Here is a 26453-nt window from a genome sequence, read left to right on the forward strand (position 1 = left end):
GCAAACACATTGTGGGCCACTGTTTTATTGAATGCAGAGAGTTCTAAGTCCATATTTTCCTTATTCGGTTGTAATATACTTTAGTATTACATGTCTTGTTATAGGTGCCATCGTAAGATATGCTTTCACCTACTCCTAGATACCTGTAACATGCCTCGTCAGATACAGGAGAAACATTTAAATCATTGATAGAGATTTTGTTAATCTGTTTTACAGGTTTCCTTCTTTTCACAAAAATATAGAAACATTTATCCTAACCAAAATCCAACCCAATATTCTTTTAGAATATGTGTATGTATGTATGTATGTATGTATGTATGTATGTATGTATGTATGTATGTGTGTATTGCATAATACTCGAAGTACACTTTTAAATAAAAAAACAAATAACACGTTCATCGTACGATGAAAAAGTCACAAATTTATTGGGAGGCTTCATCAACTCTGCTATTAATGAATCGTTTCTATTCTACGAACCATAAATAGGTTCGAAATATTTTAATGTTAGTTATTTTCTCGGAGTATAGTAAGAAGAGGACAGGTTAGTTTTGAACAAAGTTTTACTTAAATTCCACGGAAATAACCTCAACATGTCTCAGTATCTCCAGTTGTTTCCCTTGGATACCATGTCGATTTGTGTAGGTGTGGCTATAACGGCCATTAACAAAAATCTAAATTGTACAAGAAATGCTACAATTAATTTCCTTAAAATCAAAAATTTAATCAATATAATAAGGACAGCATCAGAAATTAGAAACGTATTGCTAATGACCCATCTGACAAACATGCGACCTTTGATATACCTTAGGTCCACTACTAATTTAATCAAATCACATATGCTAAAAGTTTCATTTTACAAAATGTCGGTGTTTAATAGCATGAATTCACTCTCGTTTACTATAGTCAATATGAAAATAATATGGCATACCTTGAATTCATATGGAGTTACATATATCACAGTCTGAAATGGGACATCACAAACAAATGGAAATGTAGTGATCTTTTCATCATTACCCCAGGTAGTTTTATAGCTGTCATAAACAATGATTTTCCGATAATGCAAATGGTTAAAGCGGACATCCATATGTAAAGGTGCATAGACACCATTCGCGAAATTTATAGTAAGTCTGTAAAGATATGAAAATATAACACAAATATACACTCCCAAACAAACTTGCACACACACACACAGACACACATTTGTGTATGTATGTACATAAAGACATAAAGCACACGCACGCCCCTTATTCCAGTAGTCTGAGTTAACGCTTCGGATCATCAGGTGATATTCCCAGCCTGCTTTCCTTTGAAATATTTGCCAGTAAAAACGTATTTAAAAATTGGGAGAAACTCAGTTTAATGATTTCTAAACAAAGGAAACAGAACCAGTCTTCTAGACGTCATCTTCGGTATATACATATATATAAATATAGTGAGTTCAAACAAGAAAAACGACAAAAAAACACCAACGCGAGGACGTGATACAGATATTGTGTTATTGGACGCTGAGGAAAGGAAAGAAAGAGAATTTGAGGTTTCGAGCGGAGCTCTTCGTCGGAAATATAGGAAAGTCCAAAGAAGGGAAGACGGAGGAAGAAATAATCGCCAACGATATACACGAGGTTACATTGTGGAATGACCGGAAGGGAAAGGGTGCAGAAAAAGTTCTTTCTAAGACAGGGGAGTGCAAGAGAGGGAGGTATGTATGTGTGCGTGCGCATGGGTCCGTGTGTGTGTGTGTGTGTGTGTGTGTGTAATAACAGCAGGTGTATGTGCGTGTGTGTGCGTGTGTGTGTGTCTGTGTGTGTGTGTGTGTGTGTGTGTGTGTGTGTGTGTCTGTGTGTGTGTGTGTGTCTGTGTGTGTGTGTGTCGCTTAACATTGTATTAGGAATTAGTAGCAGGAATTATTTGGGAGTGGTTGTGGACGATGGTCAGAAGAAAAGTGAGCAAGCAGTTTTTAAGTATGTGTGTGTGTGCGTGTATGTGTATGTTGTGTGAGTGTGTTTTTCTTGCAGTGTGTGCCTGTATCTGGGTGTGCGTGTGTGTATGTGTATATATATGTGTGTGTACGTGCGTGGGTGTATGCGTGCGGTTTGCTCTTTGGATCGCACGTGGGTTATTTTGTGTGTGTGTGTGTGTGTGTGTGTGTGCGTGTATGCGCGTATGTGTGTAAATCCATGTATGTATACTTAGGTGCGTGTACGTGTTCGTGTTTGTTGTGTGTGTATGTGAGTTATGTGTGAGTTCATTTGCGTGTGTGTCTATGTATGTATACTTGTGGGTGTGTGTGTGTATGAGTGTGTGTGGTGTGTGTGTAGGAGTTAAGTGTGGGTTCATTTGCGTGTGTGTGTATGTGAGTTCGTTTGTACATGTGTGGGTATGTGTCTTTTGTGTGTGTACAAGTGTATGTATGTGTGCGTGTGATGTGTAGACGGGAGGGGTTTGTGTGTGGAGGTATATGTGCGTTTTTTCGCGCCTATGCACATGTGTGTGTGCATGTGTATGTGCGTCTGTGTGTGTGTGTGCGTGTGTGTGTGTCTGTGTGGATGTGCATACGCGTGTGTGTGGGGTATTGTGAGTGTTAGGTGCGTGTGCGTGTATGTGTGTGTGTGTGTACGTGTGTGTATATGTGTGTCTGTATGTGTGTGTGTGAGCGTGTGTGTGCGTGTGTATGTATGTGTATATTGTGTATATTTTGTGCATGCGTGTGTTTGTATGTTATGTGTGTTTATGCTGTGTATATGTGCGTTCTGTGTATGTGTGTGTGTGCGTGCGTTTGCTTACGTACGTGCGTACGTGTGCGTGTGTTGTTTATGCCCATGTGTGTGTAATTGTATGCGTTTCTGCGTGAGTGTGTGTTGTGCATGTGGGAGGTATGTGTGCGTGCGTGTACGAGTGTGTGTGTGTATGTGTGTATGCGTGTGTATATATGTGTGCGTGTGTGTAAGTGCGTGTGTATACGTGTGTGTGCGTGTGTATATGTGAGTGCGTGTGTATATGTGTGTGTGTGTGCGTGCGTATGTGTGTGTGAAAGATTTGTGTCAAGTATGTGTGCGTTTTATTGCGTGTATGCACTTCTGTGTGTGTGTGTGTGTGTGCATATGTATGTGTCTGTGTGTGTATGTGAATGTAGTTGTGTGTAAGCGTGTGTGTTCATGTGTGCGCGTATATATGGGTGGGTGTGTCTCTGTGTGTGTAGGGTTGTGAGTAGGTGTGTATGCATCACTGTTCGTGTGTTTGTGTGTATATATGTGTGTGTTCGTCTATATGTGTTCGTCTTTCGAACTTGTCAAATATAATTCTGTGAAAATACAGAGATCTTTTTATTTATATAAAACAGGTGTTTTTTTGGGGTTTTGTTTATAACAGAACATTGATTTGTTTTTTGCTTTTTTGGGGTGAGGCTTTAGAGACAATGGAAGATGTATAAGTAGATAGATAGATAGACAGGCAGATAGAGAGATAGAGAGATAGACGGATAGTCAGACAGATAGAGAGATGGATGTGGTAAAAGAGAGAGAGAAGAGCCATTGTATTGAAATGGTCTTTTTAAGGAGTGTCAAAAGAATATATATATATATATATATATATATATATATATATATATATATATATATATATATTTATATATATATATATATATAATAAAGAGATAACACAGAAGAAACGATGGTTATGTTATGAACTTCATTGTCTTACACATATTTCTACTATAAGATACAGAGGACTCGAACTTGAGTGACTGAATAATAACCGATAGCTTAATCAGTGCCTACATTTGTAATTGATATTTTCCCAAATATATTGTACTTTATATTTGAGGGTCCGATTAAGCCATAGGATGTTATTCAGCCACTCAACTCCAAGTCCACTGCATCTTATAGTAGGAAAGAGCTGTAAGGTAATGAAGATCATACCAGAACCATCGTATCTCCTATGCGATCTCTTTTTCGTATTATATATATATATATATATATATATATATATATATATATATATATATAATTTAATAAATGGAATAATATGCATATGTGAAATGAATTCTTTTATTTCCGACATATGTTTTGAAGATTACAAATGGATTTCTTCTAAAGGAATAGGTGTTGTTGATAAACATGTAATCTTCTCTTCAGGGAAATACATAAGAGCCAACTTAATGTAAGACATTTTAACCGAATGTGATAACTGTGGGTAGAGAAGATTGCTGCCTATATTATTTGAAAAAACCGCCGGAGGTTGCAACGCTACGAGACAGGAGGGAAGAAAAGAAGGAAAAGAAGAAATTTAGCATTTAGAAAGGGAAGTCAATAAAATGATGTAAAACCCGATTAAAAATGGGAGAAGAGTGTTTTATGTATAATGGGAACGCAAAGGGGAATTAATCTTGTATTTATACATAGTATTGACATAAATGCATATATATATATATATATATATATATATATATATATATATATACATACATATATATATATATATATATACACATGTTCATATACATACATACATATGTACATATACATATGTACATATACATATAAATACACATATATATACACACACACATACACATACATACACACATACATACATATACATATATTTGTACGCACATACACACGATAGTCGTGTGGTAATGAAGATTAAGGCAATGCTATATGTATAGGAAAATTATGCTTGCATGAACTAGTAAGATATTAAGTGTATGACAATTTATAAACGTGGTGGATGGTCTATGAATCTAAAGAGAGAGATTGTGTTGTTAAGTGAAATGGAAATCAGAGGGGCAAAAAAAGGGGGGTTAATGGAATAAAAATTACTTGTTTAAACTAAGTTATTACTATTACCAAAGTTTACTTCGATAATCACGCTCCATATTTGTTGATGCAAGAGTTTTCCAATAGATAAAATAAAATTTTGTGTGGTGCAGTATTTTATACGTAAGAAAGCAGGAAGAAGAAAATATGTATTTGTTATGAATTCATCTTACGATAAACGTAAGCAAACGAACTAAGGTTGCTTTCAGAATCTTAGATATGTCTAAGAAGGTTAAAGAAGACAATTAAAATTCTCAGATGCAGAATAATGCCACTAACATAGCCTAAACAGGATAAATAACTCCTATCTTTGCTGAAGAAAGTGAAGGCAACAAGTGAAGGAGATGGAGTTAAGAAGGAGCAATGAAATCAAATGTATAAGGTTATTGGAGTACAACGTATTGAACATAGTTGGAAGTAACGTTTGTGTTAAGTTAAACTGAAAGTAATGTTTAAGTTCATGTTTATAGACGTGCTGGGTGTCCTAATTTGGGTTCAAAAGATAGAAAGTGTTCAGATAAGATATATCAAGCGATACAAGCCAATTATACCTTTATACATATAAAGGTATAATTAACTTGTATGGGTTATTTATATGAAGAAAACACATGAGCTTGCCAATGTTTACATCTGTATACAACCAAATCTTGAGCATAATCCTGATGTGAGTGTTTAAGTTCTAAAGATAGGAACAGTGAGTCACTTACCGTTCGAAAGTTTTTTGTGTCTCCTCCTTCGGGTTTTCCTCGAGGAGATCACTGTACAGTTTTTTCGCCAGATATTTTTGGCATCTGCCAACTGCCTTGGGAAAAATGGATTTTAGTGTGTGGTGCAGGGTTGGTGTTATGTGTAGTATTTTGATGTGTTCTGGCGGTGTTGTGTACGGGTGGTTGCTGGTTTTTATGTCGTCGTTTGTTACGTTTGTTTTTGTGTTGATGTATTTCGTCAACTCTGAGTTTTTTGTGTTGATGGCAGTGAACATTGTGTGTGTGTTTACTTTTGGGTTTTTTTTTTGCTTGTGTTGTTGTTGTGTGTGCTTGTGCTGGTGTCTGGAGTGTTTTCGGAAGTTGTCTATCTCCCTGCTTTGTTGGTGTTTGCTTTTCTTTTATTACTCCTCTTCCTCCTTCCTGTTCTGGCTATTTGCCATTCCTCATTACTCTCGCCTTCCGACGAGAGTTCCGAGGAATCGGAAGGGAGTAAGGGCAAATTGTGAGCGTCTGTGTGTGTTTCTGTGAGTGGTTGTGTTGCTGTTTTTGTTGGTGCTGGCTGCTTGTTATTTGTGTGAGCTGTATGTGATATGTAGGAGTGGGAAACAGTCTTTGAATTTTCTTTTTTTCTTCTGTTTCTTCACTTGTTGTTCTTGCAGTTGCTGTTGTCTTCTCAGTTGTTGGTGCTGCCGGTATTCCTCTTGTTGTTTTGTGTGTTGATGGTGGTGTTGGTAGTAGGGGTTTTGTCGTGGGTTTTGGTAGTTGCACTTGTTTTTGGTTCGCGGCAGTTGGGCAATTCTTTTTGAGGTGTGCTTCGCTGTTGCATGTTTAACAGTGTGGCCGCCTTCCTTCCACCACTACATACTACTTGTGGTCCTCTGCCAGTTTGATATATGTGGGAATTTTTGGGGACTCTTCTTCAATGATGTGGAGGAGATCTTTGAGTTTTTTCCCTTCCCAGTTTTTTTCTTCTACAGCAGCAATTTCCAGCTTATTTGCCTCCTCCATTTCGAGGCATATGGCAGATACTATCCATTGCATCTCTACTTCTGAAAGCACATTTTTTATTGTCACCTTCGTCACTCTCTGTCCAAGATAACTCGGTATCATCACCAAGTCATCCGTATGGAGAGAGAGTGTCGAAAATTGCTTCGCTATATTTTCACTCTGGAAGCGCACTTGAACAGTGGCGAAATTACGCCCCCGAGTAACATGCTCTTGATGAGCCCATACAGGGCGAAGACATTTTTTGATTTTTTCGGTGGTAAAGTTATCCGTACGCTTGTTTTGGTTTTGATGAGTTTGTATGTGATGTATATCTTGTTGTGCTTTCAATTATTTGTTTGGGAATGTGTAATTGTACGTTATCACCTTCTTTCGTAAGAAGGGATTTCGTGTCTTTAATTTGTTTTGGGGTGAATGTTAATATTGTTCTTTTTTGCTTTATTGCTTCGGCAAAATTTATTTTAGTGGTGCTGGCAGACATGTTTTTTGTAAAATTTGTGGTGTTGTTCATCTTGTTTTCGACAGTTCTGGACGGCATTGCGACGATTTTGTTGTTGTAGTTGTTGATGGTGGTGTTGACAGTGGTGTTGGTACTGCCAGGCTCAAAGGTGATGGTAGTGGCAGCAGAGTTTGTTGAAATAGTGGTGGTGCCAGTGTTGACGGCCGATGACCTTGCGTTCTTGGTTTTGTTTTTGTTGTTGTTGATGTTGTCACTGGTGGTGGTGGCAGGCGAGACTGCTGTAGCATCAGAGTTTTTGGACGTGATGGTGGCGGTGGTGGTTGAGGCAGCAGCAGTAAACCCAGAAGCATTACTTTTCTCCACCTCCTGTCTGCGTTCATGCGGGACGGCATTAGATTCCTTCGCCTCTGGCATTAGGGGCGGGAAATCGGCCTCGTTGAATACCTTAGCCATATTCGTTTTACAGAATATGGCTAGGATCGTGGAAAATTTTTTCAAACTTTTGGAAATAAAGCTCTAAATAGAGCTATTTCCCATTAGAAAATATATGGTCTCAAAGTATTTTGTGTTATATACAACTTGTACAAATGATAAAATACAAAATTAGACTTTTTACAGATGAAAAAGGCAACTTACATGGGAGCCAATGTGTCTAGCGTCAGATAGATAGATAGATAGATAGATAGATAGATAGATATACACATACATACATAAATACATACATACATACAAACATACATACATGCATGCATACATACATACATACATACATACATACATACATACATACATACTGTTATATCCGCATAGATAGATGAATGCACTACAACAGTGTAATAGCAACCGATATAATCGAAATTGATTTCGCCGACTGTGACTCAATTAGTTGTTGATGTCCTTGCTGTTGTTGTTGTTTTGCAACTTCTGTAGTTATTCCTCTTACTTCTCTTGAAGCTGTACGACGCCAGGGGGCGTCGTACTCTCGCACAGCACATGCATACATACATACATACATACATACATACATAGTTTGCTGTTCTGTAAAGTTAAGATAAGCAGTAAATGTATTGCATTCATTGAGAGATTTAATGTACATTGAATCTTATAAAGAGCTATTAATATTTTGATGCCAGTAAGAAATGTGGCTACGCTGGCTTTAAGAACATACCTTCAATCTCCAAGCAATCTTAGCCTCTGAGCTTATGGCTTGTTTTATATAAAAATCAAGACTATGGTGCATGGAAAACCAACAGAAAGAAATGGGATAGTTGATGTAAAAAATTGAATGAGCGATAAATGAAGAAAAACGGAAAAGGTAAGAAAAGGGTGATATTATGAAAGTTATGTTCCCTTCAGCTATGAAAATCATATTTAATGGTCAATTTCCTTACTTTTGTAATTCAATTAAGAATGTCGGAAGTCCGAAGAAAATTTTGACACTACTGGCCTCTAATATATATGTAAATAGCTATTCTGGTATATGGCTTAATGGTAGGTATACAGACGAATTCTGGAGAGAAATAAAGGAACCCACAGCATACACTATATACATAGGTCATCTAATTATCCTTCATCTATTATAGGTAATCTAATTAGAAATATTTCCCCTGGGATGTTTTAATTGTCGGCTAACAAACAAATAGTAAAATATAACGCTGTTTCATACAATGCGACAACGAAAAGGATTGAGTATCATGGATAATATTAAGTTCATTCATCTAGAGGAAAAATCAGTATTCTTCATAGACAAAGAAATAGTAATAATAATTCATATAATCTTTTTATTCAAATCCGATAAAGGAAAACATTCTATGTAAATTAAAATTTGATTTACGGATTACCAAAATTCAAGTCACGACTGATAGTTATATCTATAAATTCATAACAACTGAATAGGAAAATAGCAAAATTAGAAGCCCAGATTATTATCAACGAGTAGGTTGATAAAAAATAACTTCATGTAAAGCTAACACAAACAATAAATTCAGTAAATAATATAACAATAAAGAGGATGAAAGCTAGGATTATATGCAAAAAGAAATTCGAATTTAACCTAGTTAATTATTCTGTATATAAAATTGGAAAGGATACAACTGTTCCTCATTGAATATATATAGTTCAGTATAACTTCAGATGATGATATGAAGTTAACGGTGCTGGAGGTAAAAGTAGTAAAATCATAGGAGAATGATTAACATTCTCTGATGATAACAAGGAATGTTTCCTCCATTTTTAGCCTATGAAGTATTTTTAAAGTGTAGACCTACAGATAACTAAGATATACAGGGATGTATACCATTATATCTTCATTTACTACGAACAAAATGTTAAGTTGAAAATGTTACCTGCGACAAGGTGATCTTGGAATGCCCATAACTATCACAGTCATATTTTTGCATGATGGTAAATTCAGAGATAATTTATAGTCCTGTAAATAATAGAAATGATGTAAGCCATGAACAGAGTTTTCCTACATTTAACGTTACTAAATAGCTGTAAACAGATAATATGCGACAAAGAAAATTGTACAATGCGGTAAATCGAAAAACGTGTATTCATGTATTGTTATAATGATTCTACAGCACTTATACTGACTGTGTCATGATGTTTCATACGGCCACCACACGATCACTGACACTAAACTTTACTTAAGAAGTGAATTGATTGAATTGATCATTGCAAGCACATCGTTCATTAATGATCTATATATTTTCTTGTGAATGTCTTCAGAGGTACTTTTCTAGATATGCTGTTCATGGAAGGACTGTTTACTCTCCACAAGACATTCTCTAATGAACGGATTATTTCTACAGAGTTTTGTATCCGAAGAGCAATATAGCCTTCTCATAGTTATGTCCGAAACACGTTTAATTCTAATTATTTTGTTCTTCGAGAAATAAAATATCCTGATATTTTCACCCACCTTCGCATTATATACATATAGCAGTACACTGGTGAATTCATACGACGCGTGTATATGGAATCCTAGTTCGTCGGGATTGCATGTACACATATCCACATGCTCGCATATACATTACATACACGTGCATGTAAACACACGGACACAGACAAAGACATACATTCAATTGCAGCAATATGTCTGTCCATATGTCTGTCCATATGTCTGTCCATATGTCTGTCCATATGTCTGTCCATATTGTGCGTTTGTATGTGCGCGTTTGTGCATGTTTTTGTTTGTACCATTGGATAACAAGAATGTTTGACCAAATGAGCTGGCTGCTCCTGAATTGTATAAATGGCTTAGTAATACCACAGACACGAGCGCGCTTAACATACTTCTATAGGGAGAATCACAATGGTAGTGTCAGAAAATATGTACCGTTTGAATTATTGGTACAATACCCCACTAGATCGGCTTCTCTACATTTTCCCCTCTACCTAATTACACTCAGAACGTATGGGTGTACCTGAGGCTTTAGATAATGACAATTCTCCTGCATAACACGCAGTGAGAGCGAGCCCGGGATCTCGGGATTGTGAAGCGAACTTTTCAACCATTTAACCAAACTGCTCCTAATCTCTCTTCTTTCTGTCTGCCTTTCTGTCTGCCTGTCTGTCTGCCTCTCTCTCTCTCTGTATATATATGTGTGTGTATGTGTGTGTGTATGTGTGTGTGTATGTGTGTGTGTATGTGTGTGTGTGCTTGTGTGTGTGTGTGTGTACACCAGTACCTGATGGTTACGATGACGAATGCTCCTGTTGATCCGTTCAACAGAACAGCCAGCTCGTGGAATTAACATGCAAGAGGATGTGTTCTTCACAAATACGCGTACACATAACGTAATTTTCAGTGTTGTCGAGAGTGACACGTAATATAGCAATGCCGTTTGAATAGCAAGTACTACACATTCTTACCAGCTGAGTGAACAGGGGCAACGCAAAATAAAGTGTAATCCTCAATTACAGAACGCGCCGCTGAGATATTGTTATCCAGAAGACCCAAGATGGCCGGTAAAGCTATGTAAGTACTACGGGTGGACCGTAGTTAGACTCTCGGTTCGAAAATAATATGAGTGAGGGGTATAATACGGGTCGTGTGTGAGCATGTATATGTTAAATAAAACGAGACCACAAAACCAAGGCTGTGTGGACTTTATAGGACATTTATAAAGAGAAAGGTATATTAGGAATATCCCTCTGATGAAACAATATCCTTAATATCCCGAAAACAGCTGTAAGACTTCCTTTCTCTTTATAAATGTCCTATAAATTCCACACAGCTTAGGTTACGTTGTTTTATTTTACTTATGACATATTCACAAACACACACACACACACACACACACACACACACACACACACACACACACACACACACACACACATATCTCGATGAAAACAGTTTGATTCAAACTCCTTGGTATTCTGAGTTTCAAGCGTGTAGCTATTTTCGGCCATTAGAGTCTGGTACACCCCCACCATTTAATCTAGAAGTAGAAACTTCTAGATTAAGTGGAGGTGGGGTTGTACCACAAAATTTTCCTTTCTCTAATTGTCTTCAGGTGAGAAGAGGTTGGTGGTTTGTCCACATACGTGAGCTTAGAAAATTCGCTCCTAGCCAAAGTATCGGTGTAGCGGTGTGCTAGTAAAGATCACCATGTTGGCTGAGATTTTAGATACCCGTTTGCTAATGCCTGAAACCAGGTTTCTAATTACAGCTGGGTGTGGTTGACCTCTTGTGGATGTATACCTTGACTTCATTTGGCTTACTGTAGGGGTAGTATTTGCACGTGTTCAGCTCTAAGGTTACGTCCAAGAATTAACTGTAGTAACCGTTATGGACTGGTCGAACTTTATGAATATTTTTATCAAGTCCTTCCTGAACCTGTCCATAGTGTGACCATTCATATGGGTTGAGATAGCCATCATCTCTGTAGAGAGCCGACCTCTGTGGATGGCTACGTATCTTGATGGTATTGAAAATGTCAAACCCTACCAGGTCGGTGATTTCAGCCCCGTCACAGCTCCTCATAGAGACATCAAACAATGGACCGCCTTCTTTCTTCACTCAGAAGGACTGGCTATGGACCAGAATTGACTTTCTGGCATTCAAAATGATTCTGATATCAAGATCACTAATGCTGGTAAATTGTCCTCGCAGACATATGGGCATATACATGTACACATATATAAATATATACTCTCACCTCTACTGCCCCTTCCTACTTGCCCCCCCCCAAACCACGTGACCGATTTCCTGGTCAACAAGCGTTGGATTTCCTTTCACGATGCGGTATTTTCCAAGTTATTGTTCTCGCTGAAATACCAACATCAAGATGTGACACCGCGTGACCTTTCTCGGCCAATCACAGTCTAAATTCCAGTAGTAAACATTAACTCTCTTGAATCGAACTCTCATTCAGATTCCGATGGCCGAAGACTAGCGACTCGCTTGAAATTTTGAGTACAAAGGTCCCAATAAATGCGCAGAAAATATTTAAGAAGATTAAAGAAATTAATACAATTAATCGGATTCATATTTCACCACGTTCCTTTAAACCTGACAGTTTTCAAAAATCATACGAATGTAAAACCGTTGAAATTTATTAATCTTCATACGAATGTATCTTATATCGGTGCATTAACAATTTTATTTAATGTAATCTATCCGCAGCTGAAAGAAATCAAGATCCTTTTCAGCTCTATGAACTCTAACTCACTGCTTAATTCTAAATGCAAAATTTTTAGCAGTCGTAAGTATATGGCTAAGTTCTTGTTGATAAATTGAATAACTGTACCACAGACTCTACGGCGCTATCTCATTAGTCTTATATTTTATGTTCTAAGGAGAAATAATTCAACCCACCCACCGCTTTGCCTATTTTTGATGTCTTTTTTGTTTAACAGTTTTTCAACCTTCCACCTGTCATATCTACTTCTTGCTCGCCTTTTCCCACTTTTCCTCTTATTCTATCGTTCCATTTTTAGTTTGTTATGCCATGTAGGCTGTGTCTAATCATTGTGCTAGAATATCATAGGTCTTAAATAACAGTTTGGCTTGCTCTCGGCACATGAAACCAATAGCAGCACATAAAAATATGTACTGTATTTATTTATCATTATTTATTAATCACCACATGGAGTACTTTTTTGTTGACCTTACCATCATGGAGCAGTCCACTATATAAACACACACACACACACACACACACACACACACACACACACACACACACACACACACACACACACACATATATATATATATATATATATACAATTAATAAAAACGAAAAAACAACAACGCGAGGAAATGGTACATACAAAGTATTAGCATACGCTCAGGGAAGGAAAGAAAGGTAGAGGAAAGTTCCAGAGAAAAGGAAGACGGAGGAAAAATTAGCTAACGATTCACATGTTGTTACATTTTGAAATGACCGGAAGAGAATGGGTGAAGAAAAAGTTCTTTCTAAGACAGGAGAGTGTAAGAGAAGGAAGTATCTCTGTGTATGTGTGTGCATGTCTATGTGAGATAGCGTGTGTGTGTGTATGTGTGCGTGTCGTGTGTGTGGTGTTGGCCGTTTATATGTGTATGTGTGAGTGAACTATGACATTTTTAAAGAGAACCCATTTCTTGTCACCAGTCACTATTAGGTGGGAAAACGGTTCATTCGTGAGACGTGACAGCAAAGAAGAGCACATATTCACTCTCTGCACGCGATTAGATTCGGGAAGTTTGTGAGGAACCCGTTGACCCAATTTGCTGACTTTTCCAATGGCCAAATCCAAGCTTCTCTGCTAGTTTCTCAATAGTCAAGATGAGATTTTGTTCTGCCAGGGTTTGGAGGACGTCCACGTCGAGCTCAACAGATATTCCAAGACGAAGCTCGTCATCTAGGCTGTAGTTTCCGGCTCAGAATTTCTAGAACCCCCGTTGACCCTGACTTACGCTTATTGTCTGATCACATATACTACATTAATATTCCTCGCGTTTTTAGTTGCGTTGTTGTCATTATTGAACTCATAAAGCAAAATATGCCGAATATGCTCCTTTGTCACTTCCACTACAGCATTGAAAAAATAACTTAAAATTTAACTGCACTCTTCAGTACTTGCACTAAGAATAAATATAAGGTAAAATTACTACCTGCTTTTATAACATGTTGATGCAGGTAGTTTATCCCATCCCCCTCCGACTTTTAGTTCATGCAATTGAAAAAGCCGCATTATTTATGGGAAAACCCAATATTTTAAAAGTAATAAGAAATTCAACATAATATATGTAAGAAAATGGCTTCAAACTCAAAGTGTATTTACACTGGAAAACTGTGCAAACGTAGTTTTAAAACCGTTTTTATAAACGCAAAGGTCTTCGTAAACTAAATACATAATTACTGGCACTGGTCGAACGCTTTTAACACCAAAAACTTTTACATATATTTACAAAAAGTACAAAACATGGTTAAGGGAATAACTCAAGATGGCCAATAGCATGAACTTAGATATTTTAGGTAAGTTGTGACGTAGCAATCGGTGTACGCTAAATATTTTAAATGAATTGAAATTTAAATTATACATAAAGAATATATAAAGAAGACTTACTGGCAATATTGAAGCAAAATGGGGACAAAATTTCCAGACAAAAAAAAACAGATATAATTTCACAAAAAAATCCAATTCTTCCCTCTAGAATAATATTAGCAAGGAAGATGGCAAACACCGAGATGGTCCGGTCCTATATGTTCAACATAGCTTAATCTATACAAGGATGCCTAAATCAAAGGTATTAATAGGTTTCCAAGTCTAAGTATGAAGTGTTTTGGCCAGTATAACTTTCATAATAATTCAAAGTTAGCTAAACCGCTAACCCCCCCCCCCCCCCCCCCGCAAAGAAATGCAATTTGTCTGGATTAGTTGTGCTGTTTCTTTCGAAGAGTTTACACATGACACAAATGTTTGTAACTGTTGTTCACGAAAAAAAAAAAACAACTTCAGAGAAAGCTTCAGGTCAATTTATAAATTTTCACCGATATAATAAGTTCGTCATTTTCACTTTTTATCTTCTGTTTGATTCAGGACTAGGTTTATTGACTTACATTTATTAAACACTAGCAGAAATACCCGGGCTTTGCCTGGGTTAAAGAGAATAATGAAATCTAAAAACGCCGTCTAGACTACGCAACCCTCAACTGTTAGTAGCTACGATACCATATTTCTACATTAATAACTCTCCAATCCATGCCAGCATGGAACATAGACATTAAGTGGAATGCTAGTCTCTCATCTAGGAGGGCCTTGAAATCAATGTTACCAACTGGGGACTATGTGTGTTGCAGTGATAATAAAAAGACCCAAAGGAGGTCTGCAACGAAATAATTTTACTCAACACTTTGCAAGTGAATCAGTGGAGGCAAAGATGCGTCTCATTTACTTGACAATTTATGCACCACATTGCAGAAATCACAATGTAAGTATATCTGAAAGGGTAGTCTTACACTGTTGTACCGTTGAATTACAAATAATGCTCATCTGTTATGTTCGGGTTAAAATTTCATCAACATCAAAAATATATGAATTTTCATGGGAGTTATGGCCGTTATACATAGAATATAGTTTCCAAATTTCATAAAGATCCGTTCAGTACTTTTGACGTAGTTTTGGATAAGAAAACAAATGACTAATGTGTGTGTTTGTGCGCATGTGTTTGTGTGTGATGGGTGTATATATGTATAGATATCTGTATGCATGTATATATATGTATATATGTGAACATATTACATGTACATCTATATATATATATATACATCTACACATATGTATACATATACATGTATGCATATAGATCTATATCTATATATATCTATGCATATACGTGTACATATGCATCTCTTTCTCTCTTTCTCTCTCTCTGACAGTATCTGTCATTACAGTATCGAAATGTGATTGTTTCAGTTAGTAGAACAGTTTCATTTTTAAAGTGAAAGTATTTGACATGAGTGTTTTTGTTTCACTTTTGACACGTAATACTTAAATAGTGGAGGAGATATTATGTTGCCGTGGGCTAGAACTCTGCAAGAAGTTAAAATTTGTTTTGACTAAAACACAACTGGAACCCTAAGTAAGGCATGTATAAAATTTGAATGAAATTGGTTGCGTAATTCTCGAGTTTTAGGGATTCACACACACAGACAGACAGACAGACAGACACACATTCTCATTTTTATATATATAGATTATCTAGTGACGTCTATGAATGATCTCCTAAAAGGATGTAAGGTAACAAATACTCAAGTCAAATATAACAATGAAGGGTTGCGTTCATATCTTTCACCAAAGTTTTGAAACAACCTCAAATACAAATCGGAACACGACTTCTGTAATTGGCATTTATAGATTTTGTAAGCTCACTGTCTCATATCTAGGCTTTTATCTCAATAAATATTTGTACGTACAATTTACACTAAAATGAATTGCGATTCATCAAAAAAAGTTCTGTGTCTTATTATAGGAATTTCGTCTAACCGAAAGTTCAATGGGATTGAAACCAGAATGTAAAAAAGACCTAACGAAATTTTAATTGCTACAACAAAGTGTGTCTAGTGATTCACCGATTCTGCCATACACAAATACACACACATATTCTGATTCATAATCACTAGAACTTAATACAGATGTTTGTCATGTAAGAGAATATCAAAGGAATATCACAAGATACGAGAAATGCAAAAACGACTTACATTAGATCCAAATAAATGGCCAAGAAATCCTTCTGGTGTATTAAAATATGCGGATAGGTTCTTGGAAATCTGTTGAAAAGGAAATGAGCTTCTGCTTTCAGGTAGATCAAAACTTACGTTTTATACAGGTTAAATAATGTCAAAGGAACAAAACGGTATTAATTAAATTTAATAGTTAGTCTACTAGGCGCAGGTGTGGCTTTGTGGTAAGGAGCTTCTTTCCCAGCCACATAGTTCCGAGTTCAGTCCCACTGCGTGGCACATTGGACATGTGTTTCCTACTATAGTCTCGGGCCGACCATAGCCTTTTGAGAGGATTTAGTAGACGGAAGCTGAAAGAAAATCGTCGTATATATATATTTTTCTTTACGTGTGTGTCTGTGTCTGCGTTTCCTATGCCACCATCACCACCACCATCACTTAACAACAGATGCTGGTGAGTTTATGTCCCCGTGACTTAGCGGTTTGGCAAAACAGACCGACATAATAAGTACTATGCTTGCAAAGAATAAGACCTGGGGTCGATTTCTTTGACTAGAACCCTTTAAGGCGGTGCTCCAGCATGATCACAGTCAAATGATTGAAACAAGTAAAAAAATAAAAGAACATTATGAAAAGTTGACTAACAATGATAGCACGTTATCACTGATGTGACACTGGGGAGAAGTGGAGAATATATTTTAAGATTTAAACACGAGTTTGTTAACATTCTAAAATTATTTTCCTCGAAAAGCATTCTCTGAAATTAAGCAAGTTATTTAGAACATATTACATATACAGTAGAATGGTAAACCAAATCAACTAATACTTATATGACAATAAAATGGTGTACTCGAATATACACAAAGTATGAGACTAATATTGCTTTCCGTACATAAAAAAGGCACATCTAATGGATATACGAGATGGTATAACAAAGTTCCTGGACTATTTCTGTAGCGCGCCAACGAATAGCACACAGTTGCGTGCGCAGTGAGAGCTAACAGTGACTTTCATGAGGCAGTGCGCCGAGTGATACCGCTGTGTTTACTTCGCTAGTTGTGAAATTTGTGTTTTTGTGATCACGTGTATGCTGTAGTCTGAGACTTTATCATGGAGAGGAACAAGGAGCCAGCATGAAAGTTTTCATTAAACTCCGGAAGTCTGCTACAGAAACATTGAGAATGCTTCGGCAAGCTTACGATGAAGAGGCAGTGAGTTGTACGCACAGTTTCAAGTGGTACAGGTGCTTCAAAAGCGGAAGGACACCCCTGGAAAACGATGAGCGATCTGGTAGACCTGCCACGAGCGTCAGCCCAGGAAATGTGGGGAAATTCATCAGCTTCAGCATGAGAATCGTCCCAGGACAATCAATGACGTTGCTGATTTTGTTGGATTATTGTATGGGCCCGTGCAGGCAATACTAACGTCTGAATTGCACCTGCAGCGTGTCGCGAGTTGGGTCTGCGGATTCAACCTTGAGATGAAGCAGCAGGAGATGAAGGCTTCTTCAACTGAGACGAAGCAGCAGTCGTCACAATGGAAGAAGCCTTCATCTTCACGACCGAAGGAGGCATGACAGCCACAGGCCAATGAAGAATATGCTAATATATATACATACATACATATATATATATATATATATATATATATATATATATATATATATATATATATATATATGCATATATATACATATACATATAATAACTGAAAAGCCCGTCGTTGCTAAGAAATTTTTACAATAGAATGTCTTATATAAATTTTTATTTAGTCTATGTCAGAACATGCTTTCCCTGACGGATAGGCCTCTTGATCATGACAGATTTGTACAATTTTCGCCATCCAGTATCTGCAAATAGTTATATTGTACAATGTAAATGTCTCCAGTACATATATTTATATATTAGTATTCTGTCGTTGATATAAGGCAGCAAGATGGCAGAAACGTTAGCACTCCAGGCGAAATACTTAGCGGTATTTCGTCTGTCTTTACATTCTGAGTTCAAATTCCACCGAGGTCGACTTTACCTTTCACGGTCGATAAATTAAGTACCAGTTGCGTACTAGGGTCGATCTAACCGACTGGCCCCCTCCCCCAAAATTTCGGATTTGTGCCTAGAGTAGAAAAGAATATTTTGTCATCGATATATTTGATGATGATATGGTTAGTAATAACAAGTTAATGGGAACGAGAATATCACTTGATACGAAATTTATTTCTGTAAAATTTATAACTTGTGATGAATTATAAAATGTGACATACACAATGAAAGGAAAGTCATTACAAAACAACTTACATTCTGAAGGTTAGTCGCAGGAAATTCTGTTGTCGGTATACCAGGCTCCAAATTATTGACAAGCTGTTGAGAAAGAAATGAACCTTTGTAGACAATTTAAACACAAAAGTTCATGAATTAAATCATATAGTTACTCTTTCAGAAACACCTAACTGATACTGGTAGCATGCTGCTACTAGATATAAGTCGAAAATACTCTCTAAGATTGAAGCACAAGTTTGTTGATTTCAGTTATAATATTTGGCAGGAGGTATACTTTCGGAAACTATCCACTTTATTTAGTTCTTTATATATACAGCTGAAATCGTTTGCCCAGCAGAAGTCAGCATAATATTAAAGGTTTTGAAAGATCTGCAAGTACAAAATGTTTTGATTTCTACTAATAACCACTGCAGATATTAACTGTGTGTGAAAGTGCCACGGTACCACTCCTGAGAAGTTGGGAGTCACAAAACCAAAAAGAACACCTGCATTCAAATTTCAGCTCCTTGTCCTCAAAGGTGCTGACAAATTATGTAAAATATAATTCATATCTGCAATGCCATCCATTCCTGTATCAGTGCGTACATGTTCAGTTACATACAAGGGGTTGAACAATACGTCGAGGAATTGACCCGTACAGGTTCTGAACTGTTTTAAGGGGAATTTTGAGTCATTCTTTAAGTAAACCCATATTTAGCTCATTCGAGCGACGATGGGACAGGGAAGCATCTCCTCAACTGTTGCTCCAAAATTCCGAATAAACGTTCGTTCCTAGTGAGCCTCAGTGACTTCAATATAATCGAACTGTAAATTTGAATGTAGTCATATCCCTCTAAGAGGTAGAATATTTTCCTTTCAAATCTGCCATGGCAAATAAAATGAGAACGCAGAAAGTGAAAAGACATGCAGTCGTGTTACCACATTTACATAACAGTACACGTAGCAATATCTTTTCTACACAATGTCCCAAAAGAATTAAAAGCATTGGGCGGGAATGTTTCAACTGTAGGAAACAGTAAAACTTCTAAATTTTCGGTCACTATATGAAACCACAATTCATCCAACGGATTCAAAACATTTTCCACGAATCTGGAACAGCGAAGTGGGCCACTGCTTAAGAACTTCAGATGTTAGAATGGATTATCAGAACTGTGGTGCCCGACGACATTCGCTGTACTGAATTGCGGCAAATTCATATTTGCAAAGACACAAATCAACTGTTTGATTTGTGCCAAGGCCTATTTAACAAGGTTTTAAAAAAACCCACGAATATGCTATGTTTTATTCTTCTCTGATTAGAAAAACGTTGACTAAGGCCAAAAGTGTAAGAGAAGAGATGACAGATGGTTATGTTCAGATTCTTCTGAACTCTCCATATTGAACTACTAGGTTTAGAACGTGGTTAAAAGGGCGACTATTTGATATCTTTACAATGCCAATGCTATACGGAAGGCCGCCATTGTCTGTAGGTTCCACAGTGTTTGTAGGTTCCACACAGAAGGTATCTGCTTATATTGAATGATGAGGACAAATTTCAAATATTCTGGTGCTGAGCTCAGACCGAGGAGTACTCAAAAGAAGCCAGTCGTTACTTCACGAACAAGATAAAGAGAAAACGCTACGAGTCAAAGTCCAAAGCTCACAAACTAAAGAAGATTCAACATATACCATGTACTTCCATCAAAATACTTCATGCAGATGAAATGTAAATTGTAGCAGTCAAGTATAAGAATGTTTAGAGTGTGGTATAAAAAAATACGCAAACAGCTGTCATCCACATATAGGGTCACCACAACTAATGGAGCGAGGACGGCCACCGTTACTGTAAAGCCAGACATCGCGCCAATACTGCTGTTGAATATGAGAGGTTTGTTGCAGCTTAGCATTAAAAACAATATCTCATATATGAGACACTTTTCTACAGCACTTACGAAATAATTTATATAGCAATTAAAGTAATATATCTATCAGAGTAAATAAATGGTGCAGAGAAACACATGCCTAACTATGCTGTGTTTCATACTGACAGAAAAAAAGATGCCACGGAGGAATCGCCATGTACATCTGTGAAAATGTTACAGCCTTAACCTTGTTGGCATATTCAAACTAAGTCTGTAGCACAGTCATTGTGTATATAAAACACCTGGATGTAATAATATGCACACTATACCGTCCACCTGATACTGCAAATCATGATGGAAAATTTAAGGAAGGCCAAAAAATGATAAAAGTACAAATAAAACTAGATCAAAATATTAATGTACTCCAAATGGAGTTCATTAGCAGAGGGCCCGAAGGCCACATAATTTCAGGAATGACACGGAAAGAACAAAATAAAGTAAAATGGATGACATCAGGTAGTCTAAACTGTGAAAGTACTTTAATCAGCATACTACTAATCATATACCCAACGTCCAAATAATTACGTGTGTGCGCGCGTGAATGCGCACGCGTATGCGCACGCGTATGCGTGTGTGAGTGAGTGAGTGTGTGTGTGTGTGTGTGTGTATGTGTGTGTGTGTGTGTGTGTGTGTGTGTGTGTGTGTGTGTGTGTGTGTGTGTGTGTGTGTGTGTGTGTGTGTAATCATGTAAATTAACGAACAAAATGAATTTAGGTTGGGCCTGAAATAATGGGAAAAGAGAAAATAAATAACAGTTAGTAATTTTATTTAAAAAATAAAGCCAAACCACTCTGACTAAAGAAACCTGCCACCCAAATTGTGATTAATTAAAATAAATGTTAGATTAATGGTTAATTAAAATAAATTATAGAAATCCCAAAACGACTTACTTTCAAGATATTACGCATAATTTGTTTTTGTTTCAGGCCAGATGACGCGAAAATTCTCATACTCAACTGTTGAAAAAGAAAAGGTCTCTTATTTTCAAATGTATCATAGCTAAGGCTATATAAGATTGTATAATGCACAAATTTACATACGAATATGAATTAAATCATATAGTTACTTCTTTACAAACGGTAGACTAACGCTGTTAGCGCGCTGTGGATGATGTAACAGTCGGGAATCCATAATTACGCATTTGTTCACTTCAGTAATATCATATCACTGGAGAAATACAATGAGAAATTAATCACATTATTTAGAACAGTTCATATGCAACGTTGTATATAAAGAAAATGATCAATCAAACCGGCAAATAGGGATAGTAAGAACATGTACTCGAATACATACAAAGTAGGACAAACATATTGCTATCTATCTATCAATTTATCTGTGGAGGCGCAATGGCCCAGTGGATTCGCGGTCATAGGATCGTGGTTTCGATTCCCAGACCTGGCGTTGTGAGTGTTTATTGAGCGAAAACACCTAAAGTTCCACGAGGCTCCGGCTGTTCCGGTGATTGGATCAACTGGAACCCTCGACGTCGTAAGCGACGGAGTGCCAACACACACATCAATCTATCTATCTATCTATCTATCTATCTATCTATCTATCTATCTATCTATCTATTTATCTATCTACAGAGAGAGAGAGAGAGAGAGAGAGAGAGAAAGAGAGAGAGAGAGAGAGAGAGAGAGAGAGAGAGAGAAAGAGAGAGAGAGAAATAAAGAGAGAAAAGAAACTGTGTTGTGTAGGTGAAATGGTTTGCCCAACAGCTGTCGACGTATTATATTAAAGCTTAGTCAGAAAGCGAACATCTGTGCCAAATAGAATAGAAATTTGCAGGTGCTCGATCTAGGTTTATATTTTTGCATTTCTAACAATAATCATTGCAAAATTTATCTCCATGACTAACTGCCTAAGTACCAATTTAAGGTGTTGGGAGTGACAAAACCTTAAAATACACGTCTATTCAGATTTCAGTTCCAAGCTGCCACAGGTACCGTCAAACTATATAAAATAGAAATACCATCTATGCCTGTGTGCCGTAGCATATATGTTCACACACACACACACACACACACACACACACACACACATAAATACACACACATATACATATATATATATATATATATATATATATATATATATATATATATATATATATATATACACCATGAAAAGATCGTACAAAACTGCATAAATTGCAGCATATAAATATGCAGCAATATGCAGTTAGTGTGATCGAAGCACGTGTCAGACAACTATTATAAATAAACTAACTGGAACTAAACATAAAGTTTGAATGTTAAAGTTCTTCATTCTCCTTATTATCAGCATTGTATTTTACACTCTAAGTAGCCAAGAGCAAAAAATGCAACATCGGATGGGAGTTAATGGAAATTTATCATAAAATGCACCATCTGAAGGAATCAGCTTTGGCATTTTACATTTTACATTTGGCAATTCGGTATATCCCTCCTCTTATTGCAGATATAAATATATATACATATGCCTTGTATGTGTATTACAAAAGTAGACGGCTTTGAAGTCAACTCGAATTCCTGAAAGCGACGAGTTTACATCTTCATAATGCATATGCATATCAGTTATTATATATCAAATTTATCCTGGTTGGGTAAGTGGTGCAATCGAAAGGCTTCATATATAAAATGTGGACACCTCGAGCTGTTATTTGTGTAAGGAAGAGAAAATGTTTCTTCCCTAACGTCCGAAATGTTAGCTGTTGAAGATATGCAATTGTTTTTGTTTTTTTAATCTTTCTTCTCTGAAATGCAGGGACTAACTCTGGTTCTGCTGCCTCATTCATTTCATCTGTTAGTTTTTCACTATGATACTAGAGTTTATTTGAGAGTTGGCTACAGTCTAATCTTTAACGCTCCATACCATAATAGACAAAAATGTTGCATGTTTTTATTCATATGTCTAAACACTGGCAAGTGCTGTGTGTATCTTTTCTTGAAGACATTTTCAGTCAATCCTACGTAAGTATTTGTGGGCCCATCCATGCCAGTGATATCAGCAGTGTAACACAGTACATTTTCAAGGCACATAATCAGAGGACAGTTATCAGGAGTCTATATTTACAAGATCAATATGGGCTCTTCCTCATGCACTTGTACTTACTGACACTGAAGGTCAATAAACAATTTTTTGGGGAGACAACTATAGTTTAAGTTAAATGTGTTTCTAGTGAAACTCGTGGTATATATGTGAGCGTGGAAAATGGATGTTAAAATTTTCAAAAATCGTCAAAGGATGTTTGCAAAAACGTATATGCTGAATAGAGGGTCATATCTCAAATGTTTCTTAGGCCAACATGATTTTAGACCAAATTAATTCACTCAATATGAGTATAGTTAAATTTGGTTTGATGCAAGTTTTATTGTTATTAACATTTGAAGTTTCTACAGCGGCGTTGCAGCGTGTATTGTTACTTCTGAAAATAATTGACAGTTTTAATAACAACAACCAAAAGGATATACATACATAGATGCTTACACAACACACACACACACACACACACACACACACACTCACACTCACACACACACTCACACACACACGCACACACACACACAAACACACGCGCACAAGCGCACACACACACACACACACACACACACACACACACACACACACACACACACAGAGTGTTTGTATTGTAACGTAGCGCATTAAGGAAAATATATATTGAACACAAGTGAATGCTGATCTTTACTCACATATAATTAGCATACAATCAGTGAAGAATAATAAAAAAAAAGAATTTTATAAAACGTGGATTCAAAAGTACGCCCAAAGACACTTATCAAAATGTTCGCCATTTTCTCTATTTAATGTAACGATCAGTTCAGGACAGGGTAGATCGGCACACCTTTTGGCACAATTCTGTGTCGATCTCACGGACAGCATTTTGTAATACAGTTCTATATTTAAGAGATGAGGAATGATGTACATTATTTACATTTGACGGATATTTGTCCTCATCTTGTTTGTTGTTAACAAATCGTTTCGGCTGACATGCCTTCCAGCCTCCATCAGGTGTCTTGGGAAAATTTCGAACAAGGATTCTCATTCCTAAGATATTTTTCGAACTCTGAATCTTAGGGCTACTAGTCCACGTTCTTAGCCACTACGCCATATGCCCGTGGGCAAGTATGGAGTGAATTTTTAGAGCTTATAAATCTAATATTTTCCTATCCTTCCTTAATACCGGTTCCTATATGCTATTCATATATGCACTCAGTCTGCTTAGGAGGTTGTTGTGTCCGAGCATATATGCTGCTTCATTTAGTTTTCGCATTTTCCAGTAATGTTCTCTGTCTATTATTTTAACTTCATCCCACGTCGGGAGGTGGTCTCCATTTTTCCATACATGATCAGCAATATCTGATTTATTAATATCTCCTTGTGCCACAGTTTGCGATGTTTCTCTACCCTTATTTTGAAGGGCCGGCATGTTTCACCTTTATATAACCAACCACAGAAGCATGGGATGGAGTACACGCAGTTTTTGGTTATATTCTCTTCTATTAGTGGTTTTACTCGAAGGAGATATTTGCGAAGTGTTGTATTACTCTTGAATACTGTCCTGATGTCATATGGGCCGCATATCTTCTGTATCTTTTCGGGGAGGCCTTTCACATAGGGTAGACAGGCTGTATACAGTTTATTGGTTTCATCCTCTCTTTTCTTCATAATTGGAGTAGATAGTATGTTTTTGGGCTAGTTGTTGCAACAACTCCAAAATATTCTATCATATGTAAATAAAGCATTTTGTATTTTCCCTCGAAGCTGATCAACAGTACGGGGATTGTGACCATATACCAGATTTTTTCATACTCCCCAAACAAAAAGTTACATGGGGGGGGGGGGGTCGGGCGACCGGGCTGACCATTCAATTGGCCCTCTTCGTCCAATCAACGCGCCAGGAAAATTGTCTTCCAGCCACTGCTGGACTGGCAATGAATAATGTCGATCTCCCATTGATCTCTGAGTTATTGATCGAAAGACTTTAATACTATGCTGCGTTACTTTACAAACAACTTGTATATATATATATATATATATATATATATATATATATATATACATATACACACACACACACACACACACACACATCACATATATATATATATGTACATCTAGATATGTATGTATATTCGTACATATGTATGAATTCATGCACGTATATACAGGTATATGTTTATGTATGTTTATCAATGCATGTTTGTGTGTTTGTGTGTGTGTGTGTGTGTATGTGTGTGTGTCGTAGTAGTAGTAGTAGTAGTAGTAGTAGTAGTAGTAGTAGTAGTAGTCTTTGGATGGAATTTATGAAAATTTAATGCCTCACTACGCGCTTTCCAGAATCACACTTCTCTTAAGATCATACACCGTATTCTTGGTTTCAGTTATAGTATAGTGCGTAGTATCCGTGGGCAGTGGGTTGATCATTTTCATGAATTCATTTTTTTTCTGGCGATTTAACATTAATAGATGCTGAACAGAGGTATGCCTATCCATTTTGACCAGTGCGAAGGTTGATTGAGTTATGTGTATTTGGTGGAGAGGAAGGGAAGGTGATGTAAAGAGAGGAATGAATAGTAGTCATATGCGGATGGAGGTGTGTGA

At 36.9% G+C, this 26453-nt stretch overlaps 1 protein-coding gene across 6 annotated transcripts in view; it reads right to left on the minus strand.

The window, feature by feature from the left end:
- Positions 1-401: 401 nt before the first annotated feature.
- Positions 402-26453, minus strand: part of LOC149133359 (galectin-3-like) — a 29064-nt gene continuing 3012 nt past the window's right edge. Inside the window, exons 2-8 of one of the 6 annotated variants that reach the window (XM_089360157.1) lie at positions 21916-22016; positions 21740-21826; positions 18967-19029; positions 16688-16756; positions 9335-9417; positions 929-1127; positions 402-671 (exon numbers count right to left, since the gene is read on the minus strand). In XM_089360157.1, coding sequence (XP_089216283.1) covers positions 561-671; positions 929-1127; positions 9335-9417; positions 16688-16756; positions 18967-19029; positions 21740-21799 — 585 coding nt within the window. In that variant the 5' untranslated portion in view covers positions 21800-21826; positions 21916-22016 and the 3' untranslated portion in view covers positions 402-560. Of the gene's footprint in view, positions 672-928; positions 1128-5524; positions 9418-16687; positions 16757-18966; positions 19030-21739; positions 21827-21915; positions 22017-26453 lie in introns of those variants that run through there. The other 5 variants (XM_089360156.1, XM_089360154.1, XM_089360155.1 and 2 more) reach the window with 5 other exon arrangements.

Source organism: Octopus bimaculoides, chromosome 11 (genome assembly GCF_046866305.1).
Source record: "Octopus bimaculoides isolate indiv1 chromosome 11, ASM4686630v1, whole genome shotgun sequence".
Lineage (NCBI taxonomy): Eukaryota > Metazoa > Mollusca > Cephalopoda > Octopoda > Octopodidae > Octopus > Octopus bimaculoides.